The sequence below is a fragment of the Tachyglossus aculeatus genome, chromosome 5 (genome assembly GCF_015852505.1).
Source record: "Tachyglossus aculeatus isolate mTacAcu1 chromosome 5, mTacAcu1.pri, whole genome shotgun sequence".
Taxonomy (NCBI): domain Eukaryota; kingdom Metazoa; phylum Chordata; class Mammalia; order Monotremata; family Tachyglossidae; genus Tachyglossus; species Tachyglossus aculeatus.
The window spans coordinates 8,653,904-8,668,448 of NC_052070.1; the positions used below are offsets into that span (position 1 = coordinate 8,653,904).

At 51.2% G+C, this 14,545-nt stretch overlaps 1 protein-coding gene across 1 annotated transcript in view; it reads left to right on the forward strand.

Annotated features, from left to right (window-relative positions):
* Positions 1-11,752, forward strand: part of LOC119928291 (aldo-keto reductase family 1 member B7-like) — a 39,552-nt gene extending 27,800 nt beyond the window's left edge. Inside the window, exons 6-11 of the mRNA XM_038746427.1 lie at positions 58-174; positions 2,927-3,033; positions 4,163-4,304; positions 5,100-5,183; positions 8,444-8,532; positions 11,662-11,752. Coding sequence (XP_038602355.1) covers positions 58-174; positions 2,927-3,033; positions 4,163-4,304; positions 5,100-5,183; positions 8,444-8,532; positions 11,662-11,752 — 630 coding nt within the window. The remainder of the gene's footprint in view (positions 1-57; positions 175-2,926; positions 3,034-4,162; positions 4,305-5,099; positions 5,184-8,443; positions 8,533-11,661) is intronic.
* The last annotated feature ends 2,793 nt before the right edge of the window (positions 11,753-14,545 follow it).

A 14,545-nucleotide genomic window follows, 5' to 3' on the forward strand; every position in this document is an offset into this window, starting at 1 on the left:
ATACGACTGAATGGGTGAATGAATGCTCTGTCCCCCACCCCCCGAACTGTTTTGCAGGCCATGGAGAGGCTAGTGGAGGAAGGTCTGGTGAGGGCCATCGGCGTGTCCAACTTCAACGTGGCCCAACTGCAGCGACTTCTGGGGGCCTGTTCCATCCGGCCAGAGGTCAACCAGGCAAGACACGGCCCCCCAATTGGCCACCCTCAATCAATCAATCAATCGTATTTATTGAGCGCTTACTTTGTGCAGAGCACTGGACTAAGCGCTTGGGAAGCCCAAGTTGGCAACATATAGAGACGGTCCCGACCCAACAGTGGGCTCACAGTCTAGAAGGGACTCCACTCTTCCGGATGCCGGGCTTGGGTGTCAGAGGTCATGAGTTCTAATCCCCACTCTGCCAACTGTCGGCTGTGTGACTTTGGGCAAGTCACTTCACTTCTCTGGGCCCTCAGTTCCCTCATCTGGAAAATGGGGACTAAGACTGTGAGCCCCACGTTGGACAACCTGATTACCTTGTATCCCCCCAGCGCTTAGAACAGCGCTTGGCACATAGTAAGCGCTTAACAAATGCCATCATTATTATTATTAATAGTAATAATGAGAATGGTAATTGTTAAGCACTTATCACTGTACTAAGCGCCGGAGGAGATACAAGCTAATCAGGTTGGATGCAGTCCCTCTCCCACGTGGGGCTCACGGTCCTCATCCCCCTTATACAGATGAGGGAACTGAGGCCCAGAGAAGTGAAGTGACTTGCCCAAGGTCTCACAGCAGACAAGTGGCAGAGCCGGGTTGAGAACCCAGGTTCTTCTGACTCCCAGGGACGGGCTCTATCCACTATGCTATGCCACTTCACTTTATGCCATATTAAGCGCCGACTATGTGCCATTCATTCGTTCATTCAGTCGTATTTACTGAGCACTTACCGCATGCAGAGCACTGGACTAAGCGCTTGGAAAGTACAAATCGGCAACATCTAATAATAATAATGATGATGGTATTTGTTAAGCGCTTACTATGTGCAAAGCACTGTTCTAAGCGCTGGGGAGGTTACAAAGTGATCAAGTTGTCCCACAGGGGGCTCACAGTCTTCATCCCCATTTTCCAGATGAGGTAACTGAGGCCCAGAGAAGTGAAGTGACTTGCCCAAAGTCACACAGCTCACAATTGGCGGAGCCGGGATTTGAACCCTTGACCTCTGACTCCAAAGCCCGGGCTCTTTCCCCTGAGCCATGCTGCTTCCCCATCTAGAGATGGTCCCTACCCCACAACGGGCTCACAGTCTAGAAGGGGGAGACAGACAACAAAACAAAACAAGTAGACATCCAAATAAATAGAATTATACATGGGGCTCACACTCTTAACCCCCATTTTCCAAGCAAGGGTACTGAGGAGGCTGTTACAGTAATCAAGGCGGGAGAGGAGAAGCGCTTGCACTGATGTAGCAGTTTGGATGGAGAGGAAGAGGTGGAATTTAGAGATGTCTCGAAGGTAGAACTGACAGGATTTAGTGATGGATTGAATGGGTGGGTTGAATGAGAGAGAGGAGTCAAAGGTTATGAGTTTGTGAGACAGAAAGGATGGTGGGGCCGTTTATAATGATGGGAAAGTCAGGGGAGGACTGGGTTTGGGTGGCAAGAGAAGAATTTCTGTTTTAGATTGTTAAGTTGGAGGTGACAGGAGGACATCCAAGCAGCGATGTCTTGAAGGCAGGAGGAGGAGATGCGAGACTGCAGACAGGGAGAGAGATTAGGGCTGGAGATGGAGATTTGGGAATTATCCACAGAGAGGTGGGAGTTGAAGCCGTGGGAATGAATTTCTCCAAGGGTGGAGATGGAGAAGAGGAGGGGACCCAGATTTGCACCTTGAGGGACTCCCTCAGTTAGGGGGGCTGAGGAGGAGCCCGGGAAAGGGATTGAGAATGAGCGGCCGGAGAGATAGGAGGAGAACCAGGAGAGGACGAGTCAGTGAAGGCGAGGTTGGATCATGTTTCCAGGAGAAGGGGCGGTCCACAGTGTCGAAGGCAGCTGAGAGGTGGAGGAGGAGGAGGATGGAGTAGAAACCGTTGGATTCGGCAAGAAGGAGGTCATCGGTGACCTCTGAGAGGGCGGATTCTGTGGAACAAAGGGGACAGAAGCCAGATCGGAGGGGGTCAAGGAGAGAATCGGAGGAGAGGAATTTGGGAAGGCGGTGTAGACGACCCACTCAAGGAGTTTGGAGAGGAAAGGGAGGAGGGAAGTGGGGTGAAAACTGGAGGGAGGGTTTTTTTAGGATAGGAGAGACATAGGCGTGTTTGTAAGCAGTGGAGAAGAAGCCACTGGAGAGCGAACTGTTGAAGATGGCAGTTAAGGAGGGAAGAAGAGAGGAGGCAAGTGATGGGATGAAGTGCGAAAGAACGGGGTCCCACGCGCAGGTGGAGGGGGTGGATTTTGGTAACGCCGACGGGGACCGGTTACATTCAGGGTTCGAATCCCAACTCCACCACATCTGCTGTGTGACCTTGGGCAAGTCACTTAACTTCTCTGAGCCCCAGTGACCTCATCTGTAAAATGGAGATTAAGACTGTGAGCCCCATGTGGGACAACTTGATCACCTTGTACCCCCCCCCCAGCGCTTAGAACAGTGCTCTGCACATAGTAAGCACTGAACAAATGCCATCATTATTATTACTATATCACTTTGTAACCTCCCCAGCGCTTGGAGCAGTGCTCTGCACATAGTAAGCGCTTAACAAATGTCATTATTATTATTATTAATGTGCCGTGTCTGTGGAAAATGGGGCAGGCCTGGGCCCCAGTGTTCGGACGGATGGGAAGACCGAGGCCCGGGGAGGGGCTGGAGACGGAGCCACGGGGCTCGGAGGGGTGGGGGGCGGCATTCGCACTCAGGCCCACCTGCCAGGTCCCAGCCTGCCCTCCTTCTCCAGGTGGAACTGCACCCCTACCTGACCCAGACGAAACTGGTGGAATTCTGCCAATCCCAGAAGATCGTCCTCACGGCCTACAGCCCGCTCGGGGGGCCGGCCCCGGCCCTGTGAGCCTCCCCTGCTCCCCATCCCACCCTACCCCAACCTCTCTCCTTCTCTCGCTCCTCTTCCCGGAGAATCCTGGTGTCCCCATCCCTTCACCATCATGGGGATGTGTGGATTGGGCTGCCCATTTCCCAGAAAGGGACACTGAGGGTGGCCTGGTCTCTCCCAGGGCAACCGGGGGACCGCTCTCCATCGGCCCCGTCCTTGGCTCGGTTTTCCGAGCGGATGGAGGAATCCCTCTGGGGTTATCCTGTGCCCCAGGGGATAATAATAGTATTTGTTAAGCGCCTCCTACGTGCAAAGCTGAGCCCGCTGTTGGGTAGGGACCGTCTCGATATGTTGCCAACTTATACTTTCCAAGCGCTTAGTACAGTGCTCTGCACACAGTAAGCGCTCAATAAATACGACTGAATGAATGAAAGCACTGTTCTAAGCACTGAGGGATACAAGGTGATCAGGTTGTCCCACATGGGGCTCACAGCCTTAATCCCCATTTTACAGATGAGGTCACTGAGGCACAGAGAAGTGAAGTGACTTTCCCAAAGTCACACAGGGGATGCTGGGGAGGCTGGACTAGCGGTCAGGGCGGCATCCAGCGCTTAGAACACTGCTTTGCACATAGTAAGCGCTTAACAGATACCATCATTATCATTATTACATTGAGCTCTTACTCAACCGCCTCAATGGCAGGAGGAGGAGGGAGGAAGCGACCGTCCCTGGGAGAGACGGAGGGGAGTTGGGAGACTGTTGTCCAAGCAGGAAGCGTTCCGGCCATGCGGGATTCCGGACTCGGTGCTTCCAGCTGCCGGGGAAGGGAAGCGGGAAGCAGTTGGGCCACCCACAGGCCCTCAACTGGGCCCGGGCCTACTATAGTTTTCTGTCCCAAGCGCTCAGTCCAGTGCTCGGCACACAGTAAGCGTTCAATAAATACCGACTGACTGACGGGGGCTCGGAGCGACGGGGTCACGACCCCAGGGCCCGCCATCCTAGTCAGTCTAGCGCATTTATTGAGTGCCTGCCGTGGCTCCTGACCCCAGGGGCTGTGATCCCAGGGGCCGAGGGTCCCGGGGGCCACGACCCCAGTGGGCAGCAGGAGGTGGACTGCTGCTGACCACCGGTCTTGCCCCGGAGGCCTCCACCCCCGGACGGACCCCGGAAGGTCCTGGAAGCCCCCACGGTGAAGGAGATCGCCCGGAGACACGGGAAACAGAGCGCCCAGGTGCTCACCGAAGCCCTGGACCCAACGCCCGGCCCCATCCCACCCAGCCCGGCCGTGGGTGGCGGGGGGAAAAGGAGGTGTGGAAGGGGAGGCCTGCTTGGGCAGGATCAATCAATCAATCAATCAATCGTATTTATTGAGCGCTTACTGTGTGCAGAGCACTGTACTAAGCGCTTGGGAAGTATAAGTCAGCAACATATGGAGACGGCCCCTACCCAACAGCGGGCTCACAGTCTAGAAGGGGGAGACAGACAACAAAACAAAACATATTAACAAAATAAATAGAATAGATATGTACAAGTAAAATAGAGTAATAAATATGTACAAACATATATACATCCCTCTGCCCATCCGCCAAGCTAGCTCTCTTCCTCCCTTCAAGGCCCTGCTGAGAGCTCACCTCCTCCAGGAGGCCTTCCCAGACTGAGCCCCTTCCTTCCTCTCCCCCTCGTCCCCCTCTCCATCCCCCCCATCTTACCTCCTTCCCTTCCCCACAGCACCTGTATATATGGATAGATGTTTGTACATATTTATTACTCTATTTATTTATTTATCTTACTTGTACATATCTATTCTATTTATTTTATTTTGTTAGTATGTTTGGTTTTGTTCTCTGTCTCCCCCGTCTAGACTGTGAGCCCGCTGTTGGGTGGGGACCGTCTCTATGTGTTGCCGACTTGTACTTCCCAAGCGCTTAGTACAGTGCTCTGCACACAGTAAGGGCTCAATAAATATGATTGATTGATTGATTGATTGATTGATTGATTGAATGGATTCCTCCTGGCCTCCGTGGTGGGATGGGAGGGCGGGAGGGGCAGGGCCGGGCCTGATGCCCTGTTCTTCTCCTAGATCCTGATCCGTTACCACCTCCAGAGGGGCATCTGTGCCATCCCCAAGAGTGCCACCCCTTCCAGGATTGTGGCCAATGCCCAGGTAATAATAATAATAATAATAATAATAATAATAATAATAATAATAATGACATTTATTAAGCACTTACTATGTGCAAAGGTAATAATAATAATGGTGGCATTTATTAGGCACTTACTATGTGCAAAGCACTGATCTAAGCGCTGGGGAGGTTACACGGAGAGCAGGTTGTTCCACGGTGGGGCTCACAGTCTTCATACCCATTTAACAGATTAGGGAACTGAGGCACAGAGAATAATAATAATGATGATGATGGTGTTTGTTAAGCACTTACTATGTGCAAAGCACTGTTCTAAGTGCTGGGGGGTGGGGGGATACAAAGTGATCAGGTTGTCCCACGTGGAGCTCACAGTCTTCATCCCCATTTGACAGATGAGGGAACTGAGGCACAGAGAATAATAATAATAATAATAATGGCATTGGTTAAGCACTTACTATGTGCAAAGCACAGTTCTAAGTGCTGGGCGGGGAGGATACAAAGTGATCAGGTTGTCCCACGTGGAGCTCACAGTCTTCATCCCCATTTTATAGATGAGGGAACTGAGGCCCAGAGAAGTGAAGCGACCTGCCCAAAGTCACACAGCTGACAAGTGTTGGAGCTGGGATTCGAACCCATGACCCCCAACTCCAAAGCCCGGGCTCTTTCCACTGAGCCGCGCTGCTTCTCTGCCACGGTGCCACGGGCTCGGGGCGGGGGGTTCATTCATTCATTCATCGCTTCCTGTGTGCAGAGCACTGTACTAAGCGCTTGGGAAGTCCAAGTTGGCAACATCTAGAGACGGTCCCTACCCAACAGCGGGCTCACAGGCTAGAAGGGGAAGATAGACAACAAAGCAACACATATTAACAAAATAAAATCAATAGAATAGTAAATATGTACAAGTAAAATAAATAGAGTAATAAATCTGTACGGACACATATACAGGTGCTGTGGGGTATCTTGGCCCACCTGGTGCCACCTATTCATTCATTCATTCAATCGTATTTATTGAGCGCTTATTGGGTGCAGAGCAGTGGACTAAGCGCTTGGGAAGTCCAAGTCGGCAACATCTAGAGACGGTCCCTACCCAACAGCGGGCTCACAGGCTAGAAGGGGGAGACAGACAACAAAACAAAACCTATTAACAAAATAAAATCAATAGAATAAATATGGACAAGTAAAATAGAGTAATAAATATGTAATAATAATACAGACTTTTAGACTTTAAGACTTTAGACTGTGAGCCCACTGTTGGGTAGGGACCGTCTCTATATGTTACCAACTTGTACTTCCCAAGCGCTTAGTACAGTGCTCTGCACACAGTAAGCGCTCAATAAATACGATTGACGATGATAATAATAATAATGATGGTATTTATTAAGCACTTACTACACGCAAAGCACTGCTCCAAGCGCTGGGGAGGATACAACGAGATCAGGCCATCCCACGTGGGGCTCACGGTCTTCATCCCCACCTTACAGATGAGGAAACTGAGGCCCAGAGAAGTGATAATGCCCATCCTCCAGCCCTGCCTCTACCAACCAGCCTCTCCCATCCTGCCCATCCTCCATTCACCCATTCAATCACATTTATTGAGCGCTTACTGTGTGCAGAGCACTGGACTAAGCGCTTGGGAAGTCCAAGTCGGCAACATCTAGAGACGGTCCCTACCCAACAGCGGGCTCACAGGCTAGAAGGGGGAGACAGACGACAAAACAAAACCTATTAACAAAATAAAATCAATAGAATAAATATGGACAAGTAAAATAGAGTAATAAATATGTAATAATAATACAGACTTTTAGACTTTAAGACTTTAGACTGTGAGCCCACTGTTGGGTAGGGACCGTCTCTATATGTTACCAACTTGTACTTCCCAAGCGCTTAGTACAGTGCTCTGCACACAGTAAGCGCTCAATAAATACGATTGACGATGATAATAATAATAATGATGGTATTTATTAAGCACTTACTACACGCAAAGCACTGCTCCAAGCGCTGGGGAGGATACAGCGAGATCAGGCCATCCCACGTGGGGCTCACGGTCTTCATCCCCACCTTACAGACGAGGAAACTGAGGCCCAGAGAAGTGATAATGCCCATCCTCCAGCCCTGCCTCTACCAACCAGCCTCTCCCATCCTGCCCATCCTCCATTCACCCATTCAATCACATTTATTGAGCACTTACTGTGTGCAGAGCACTGGACTAAGCGCTTGGGAAGTCCAAGTTGGCAACATGGAGAGCCGGTCCCTACCCAACAGTGGGCTCGCAGTCCAGCCCCCACCACGTCACCCACCACACCCAGGCTCAGCCCTCCCCGCCGCCTCCGCCCCCGCCGCCCCACCAGCACCAAGCGGGACCCCCAGCTCCTTTGGGCTGACCAGGCCCAGCTCCTCACCACCATACTACTACTACTACTAATAATAATAATGGCATTTATTCATTCATTCATTCATTCACTCAATCGTATTTAGTGAGCGCTTACTGTGTGCAGAGCACTGGACTAAACGCTTCGGAAGTACAATCAATCAATTGTATTTATTGAGCGCTTACTGTGTTCAGAGCACTGGACTAAGCGCTTGGGAAGTACAAGTCGGCAACATCTAGAGACGGTCCTGACCCAACAGCGGGCTCGTGGTCTAGAAGGGGGAGACGGACGGCAAAACAAAACATGTGGACGGGTGTCAAGTTGTCAGAACAAATAGAATTAAAGCTAGATGCACATCATTAACAAAATAAATAGAATAGTAAATATGCAAAGTAAAATAAATTTATTAAGCGCTTACTATGTGTAAAGCACAGTTCTAAGCACTGGGGAGGTTACAATGTGATCAAGTGGTCCCCCGGGAGGCTCACAGTCTCCATCCCCATTTGACAGAGGAGGGAACTGAGGCCCAGAGAAGTGAAGGGACATGCCCAAAGCCACACAGTGGATGAGCAGCGTGGCTCAGGGGAAAGTGGCCGGGCTTTGGAGTCAGAGGTCATGGGTTCAAATCCCGGCTCCACCACTTGTCAGCTGTGTGACTTTGGGCAAGTCACTTCACTACTCTGAGCCTCAGTTCCCTCATCTGTAAAATGGGGATGATGACTGTGAGCCCCACGTGGGACAACCTGATCACCTTGTATCCCCCCGGCACTTAGAACAGTGCTTTGCATGTAGTAAGCGCTTCAAAAGTGCCATTATTATTATTATCATTATTATTATTATTATTATTATCATTATTAAGGCACTGAGCCACGTTGTGGCCGCCCGATGCCCCTCGTCCTCTCCCCCCCCGACAGGTCACCGACTTCTCCCTGAGCCCGGAGGAGATGGAGGCCCTTGGAGGGCTGAACCGGAACCAGAGAGCCATGCCCTGGGACTCCTTCGGGTGAGCGAGGGGTGTCCACTCTCGGCGAGGACGGTCCTCCCTCTGTCCCCCCGGGGCCGCGACCCCCCTCAACCCACGCCCCCCGACCCCCCCATCTCCTGCCGCCACTGAGGCAGGAAGGGAGCAGGGCTGAATTTTCCCAACCTGTTCCGCGCTCACTATGGGCCTATAGCCCTTTTAGACTGTGAGCCCACCGTTGGGTAGGGACCGTCTCTATATGTTGCCAACTTGGACTTCCCAAGCGCTTAGTACAGTGCTCTGCACATAGTAAGCGTTCAATAAATACGATTGACGACGATGATGAGCCCTGTACTAAGCGCTGGGGAAGGTACCGGCTCATCGGTTTGGACGGTCTCCCCCTTTTAGACTGTGAGCCCACTGTTGGGTAGGGCCCGTCTCTCTATGTTGCCAACTTGGACTTCCCAAGCGCTTAGTACAGTGCTCTGCACACAGTAAGCGCTCAATAAATACGATTGACGACGATGATGAGCCCTGTACTAAGCGCTGTGGGAGGTACCGGCTCATCGGTTTGGACGGTCTCCCCCTTTTAGACTGTGAGCCCACTGTTGGGTTGGGACTGTCTCTCTATGTTGCCAACTTGGACTTCCCAAGCGCTTAGTACAGTGCTCTGCACACAGTAAGCGCTCAATAAATACGATTGATGACGATGATGAGCCCTGTACTAAGCGCTGGGGAAGGCACCAGCTCATCGGTTTGGACAGTCTCCCCCTTTTAGACTGTGAGCCCACTGTTGGGTAGGGACTGTCTCTCTATGTTGCCAACTTGGACTTCCCAAGCGCTTAGTACAGTGCTCTGCACACAGTAAGCGCTCAATAAATACGATTGACGACGATGATGAGCCCTGTACTAAGCGCTGGGGAAGGTACCGGCTCATCGGTTTGGACGGTCTCCCCCTTTTAGACTGTGAGCCCACTGTTGGGTAGGGACTGTCTCTCTATGTTGCCAACTTGGACTTCCCAAGCGCTTAGTACAGTGCTCTGCACACAGTAAGTGCTCAATAAATACGATTGATGACGATGATGAGCCCTGTACTAAGCGCTGGGGAAGGTACCGGCTCATCGGTTTGGACGGTCTCCCCCTTTTAGACTGTGAGCCCACTGTTGGGTAGGGACTGTCTCTATATGTTGCCAATTTGTACTTCCCAAGCGCTTAGTACAGTGCTCTGCACATAGTAAGCGCTCAATAAATACGATTGATGATGACGGTCCCTGTCCCACACGGGGCTCGCCGGTCGGGCAGGAGGGAAGGGGGTTAAAGCCCCATTTCACGGCTGAGGTGACTGAGGCCCAGAGAGGGAAGCAGAGCTGCTCAGTGGTAAGAGCCCGGGCTTTGGAGTCAGAGGTCATGGGTTCTAATCCCGGCTCTGCCTATTGTCAGCTGGGTGACTTTGGGCAAGTCGCTTCACTTCTCTGGGCCTCAGTCACCTCATCTGTAAAACGGGGATGAAGACGGTGAGCCCCCCCATGGGACAGCCTGATCACCTTGTAACCTCCCCAGCGCTTAGAACAGTGCTTGGCACATAGTAAGCGCTTAATGAATACCGTTATTATTAGTAGTATTATTAAGTGAGGTGACTTGCCCAAGGCCACCCAGCAGACAACTTCTATTGTCAGTCAGTCAATCGTATTTATGGAGGCCTTACTGAGTGCAGAGCACTGGACTAAGCACTTGGGAGAGGACAGTATAACAATAAACAGACACATTCCCTGCCCACAACGAGCTTACAGTCTGAAGATGAGTTCATAGTCTAGAGAATCGTATTTATTGAGCTCTTACTCTGTGCAGAGCACTGTACTAAACGCGTGGAAGAGCACAATATAGCAATAAACGGACAAGAGCCAGAATGAGAACCCAATTCCTCTGGGTCCATGGCGTAGTGGATAGAGCCCGGACTTGGGACTCAGAAGGTCATGAGTTCTAATCCCGGCTCCGCCACGTGCCTGCTGTGTGGCCTTGGGCAAGTCCTTTAACTTCTCCGTGCCTCAGTTTCCTCATCTGTAAAATGGGGATTAAGACTGTGAGCTGCATGGGGGCCAGGAACTGTGTCTGTGACTTTGTTTGTATCCACCCCAGAGCTTAGTACAGTGCCTGGCACGTAGTCAGTGCTTAACAAATGTTGCCAACTTGTACTTCCCAAGCGCTTAGTACAGTGCTCTGCACACAGTAAGCACTTAATAAATACAATTGAATGAATGAATGAATGAACAAATACCACATTAATTATTATTATTATTGTTACTATTATTATTATTATTATTATTACCAACTGGACCATGCTGTTTTTCAACCGTCTGTGGCAGTCCGACAGAAGAGGCCTTAAAAGGTTAACTTGGGAACTGTCTCGCACCCAGGACCACTCATTCATTCATTCAATCGTATTTATTATGCACTTACTGTGTGCAGAGCACTGTAATAATGATAATAATGATGGTATTTGTTAAGCGCTTACTATGTGCCAAGCACTGTTCTAAGCACTGGGGGAGATACAAGGTGATCGGATGTCCCCCGTGGGGCTCACAGTCTTCATCCCCATTTCACAGATGAGGTCACTGAGGCCCAGAGAAGTGAAGTGACTTGCCCCGAGTCACACAGCTGAGAAGTGGCGGTGCCAGGATTTGAACCCATGACCCAGTCTGACTCCCAAGCCCGGGCTCTTGCCACTGAGCCACGCTGCTGGGAAAGGACAATACAGCAAGAAAGAGTGATAATCTCGAGAAGCAGCATGGCTCAGTGGAAAGAGCCCGGGCTTGGGAGTCAGAGGTCATGGGTTCAAATCCCGGCACAAAATAAAATAAATAGAATAGATATGTACAAATAAAATAGAGTAATAAATATGTACAAACATATATACATATATAATTCCCACTCCATTCATTCAATCGTATTTATTGAGCGCTTACTGTGTGCAGAGCACTGGACTGAGCGCTTGGGAAGTCCAAGTTGGCAACATATAGGGACGGTCCGGACCCAACAGTGGGCTCACAGTCTAGAAACTCCAGAGCGCTCATCCCACTTCCAAAGAGTGGGCACGGGATGGGCAGACCCCCTACCCCGGGGAGTGGCGGTGGGCGAGGGGGGACTCGCCCGCTGCCCAATTCTTCCCCGCAGGATCGACACGCACAGACACTACCCCTTCGCGGACGACGAGCAGACTGGGCCGCAGTCGGGAGGCGAGAGGCCCGCCGACCACCGAGCCTGACGCCGGAGCAGCCCGGCCGGCCTCTGGAGATCCAACGGTTAGGGTCTGGGCATCGAAGGGACCTGAGTTCTAATCCTGGCTCCACCGCTCATCTGCTGTGTGACCTTGAGCGAGTCACTTCGCTTCTTTGGGCCTTAGAAGTATCTGTAGTAGCTGTAGAGAAGCAGCGTGGCTCAGTGGCAAGAGCCCGGGCTTTGGAGTCAGAGGTCGTGGGTTCAAATCCCGGGCTCCGCCAACTGTCAGCTGGGCGATTTGGGGCAACTTCTCTGTGCCTCAGTTCCCTCCAATCCTCCGGATGCCACCGGCTCAGAGGACGGAGCCCGGGCTTGGGAGTCAGAGGTCATGGGTTCTAATCCCCGCTCTGCCAACTGTCAGCTGTGTGACTTTGGGCCAGTCACTTCATCATCAATCGTATTTATTGAGCGCTTACTGTGTGCAGAGCACTGTACTAAGCGCTTGGGAAGTACAAGTTGGCAACATATAGAGACAGTCCCTACCCAACAGTGGGCTCACAGTCTAAAAAGTCACTTCACTTCTCTGGGCCTCAGTTCCCTCATCTGTAAAATGGGGATGAAGACTGTGAGCCCCACGTGGGACAACCTGATCACCTTGTATCCCCCCAGCGCTTAGAACAGTGCTTTGCGCATAATAAGCGCTGAATAAAATGCCATCATTAAAATGGGGATTCATTCATTCATTCAATCGTATTTATTCATTCATTCATTCAATCATTTTTATTGAGTGCTTACTGTGTGCAGAGCACTGGACTAAGCGCTTGGGAAATACAAATCGGCAACATATAGAGACAGTTGGATAATAATAATAATGGCAGTTGTTAAGCGCTTACTATATGCGAAGCACTGTTCTAAGCACTGGGGGGGATTAAAAGGTGATCAGGTTGTCCCATGTGGGATTCAGTCTTAATCCCTATTTTACAGATGAGGTCACTGAGTCCCAGAGAAGTGAAGTGACTTGCCCACAGTCACCCAGCTGACAAGTGGCGGAGCCGGGATTAGAACCCATGACCTCTGGCTCCCAAGCCCAGGCTCTTTCCACTGAGCCACGCTGCTTCTTTTAAGCAGACAGTGAGCCCCATGGGACTCCTTCTAGACTGTGAGCCTGTTCCTGGGTAGGGACCGTCTCTATCTGTTGCCAAATTGTACTTTCCAAGTGTCTAGTACAGTGCTCTGCGCACAGTAAGCGCTCAATAAATATGATTGAATGAATGAATGGAAAGGGGCTGTGTCCAACCCGATTAGCTTGTATCTCCTCCAGCGCTTAGAACCGTGGCTGGTGCCTAGTAAGCACTTAACAAATAGCGTGGTTATTATTAATAATAATGATGGCATTTATTAAGCGCTTACTATGTGCAAAGCACTGTTCTAAGCGCTGGGGAGGTTACAAGGTGATCAGCTTGTCATCTTCATTTTACAGATGAGGGAACTGAGGCACAGAGAAGTGAAGTGACTTAATATGTTTGGTTTTGTACTCCGTCTCCCCCTTCTAGACTGTGAGCCCACTGTTGGGTAGGGACTGTCTCTATATGTTGCCAACTTGTACTTCCCAAGTGCTTAGTCCAGTGCTCTGCACGGAGTAAGCGCTCAATAAATACGATTGATTGATTGATTGATTGATTAATAATAATGATGGCATTTGTTAAGCGCTCACTATGTGCCAAGCACTGTTCTAAGCGCTGGGGGGATACAAGGTGATCAGGTTGTCCCACTGGGGGCTCACAGTCTCCATCCCCATTTTACAGATGGGGCCACTGAGGTCCGGAGAAGTGAAGTGACTTGCCCAAAGTCACCCAGCTGACAATTGTCAGAGCTGGGATTTGAACCCACGACCTCTGACTCCAAAGCCCGGGCTCTTTCCACTGAGCCACGCCAAGCTGGCCCTAGCCCGGAGTCACTTGGCTGTCCTTTCTCCAGGGAGGAGTCTTCCCGAGGAATCCGGTGGGCCGATCTGAGCCCGGTCCGATCCGGGAGCCTCTCTTTCCTCCATCTAGGCCAGTCCGGGGCCCAAGTGTCCCATTCCCTCACCCCCTCCTACCTCACCTGGCTGCTCTCCTACTCCAATCCAGCCTGCACACTTGGCTCCTCTAACACCAACCTTCTCCCTGGGCCTCCATTCATTCATTCCATCGTATTTATTGAGCGCTTACTGTGTGCAGAGCACTGGACTGAGCGCTTGGGAAGTACAAGTCGGCAACATATAGAGACGGTCCCTCCATCTCCTCTATCTCGCCGCCGACCTCTTGACCCCACCTCACCTTCTAGTTATCGTCCCATATCCCTCCTACCATTCCTTTCCAAACTCCTTGAACGAGTTGTCTACACGCGCTGCCTAGAATTCCTCAACAACAACTCTCTCCTCGACCCCCTCCAGTCTGGCTTCCGTCCCCTTCATTCCACGGAAACTGCGCTCTCAAAGGTCACCAATGACCTCCTGCTTGCCAAATCCAACGGCTCCTACTCTGTCCTAATCCTCCTCGACCTCTCAGCTGCCTTTGACACTGTGGCCCACCCCCTTCTCCTCCACACGCTATCTGACCTTGGCTTCACAGACTCCGTCCTCTCCTGGTTCTCCTCTTATCTCTCCAGTCGTTCTTTCTCAGTCTCTTTTGCAGGCTCCTCCTCCCCCTCCCATCCTCTTACGGTGGGGGTTCCCCAGGGTTCAGTGCTTGGTCCCCTTCTGTTCTCAATCTACACTCACTCCCTTGGTGACCTCATTCACTCCCACGGCTTCAACTATCATCTCTACGCTGATGACACCCAGATCTACATCTCTGCC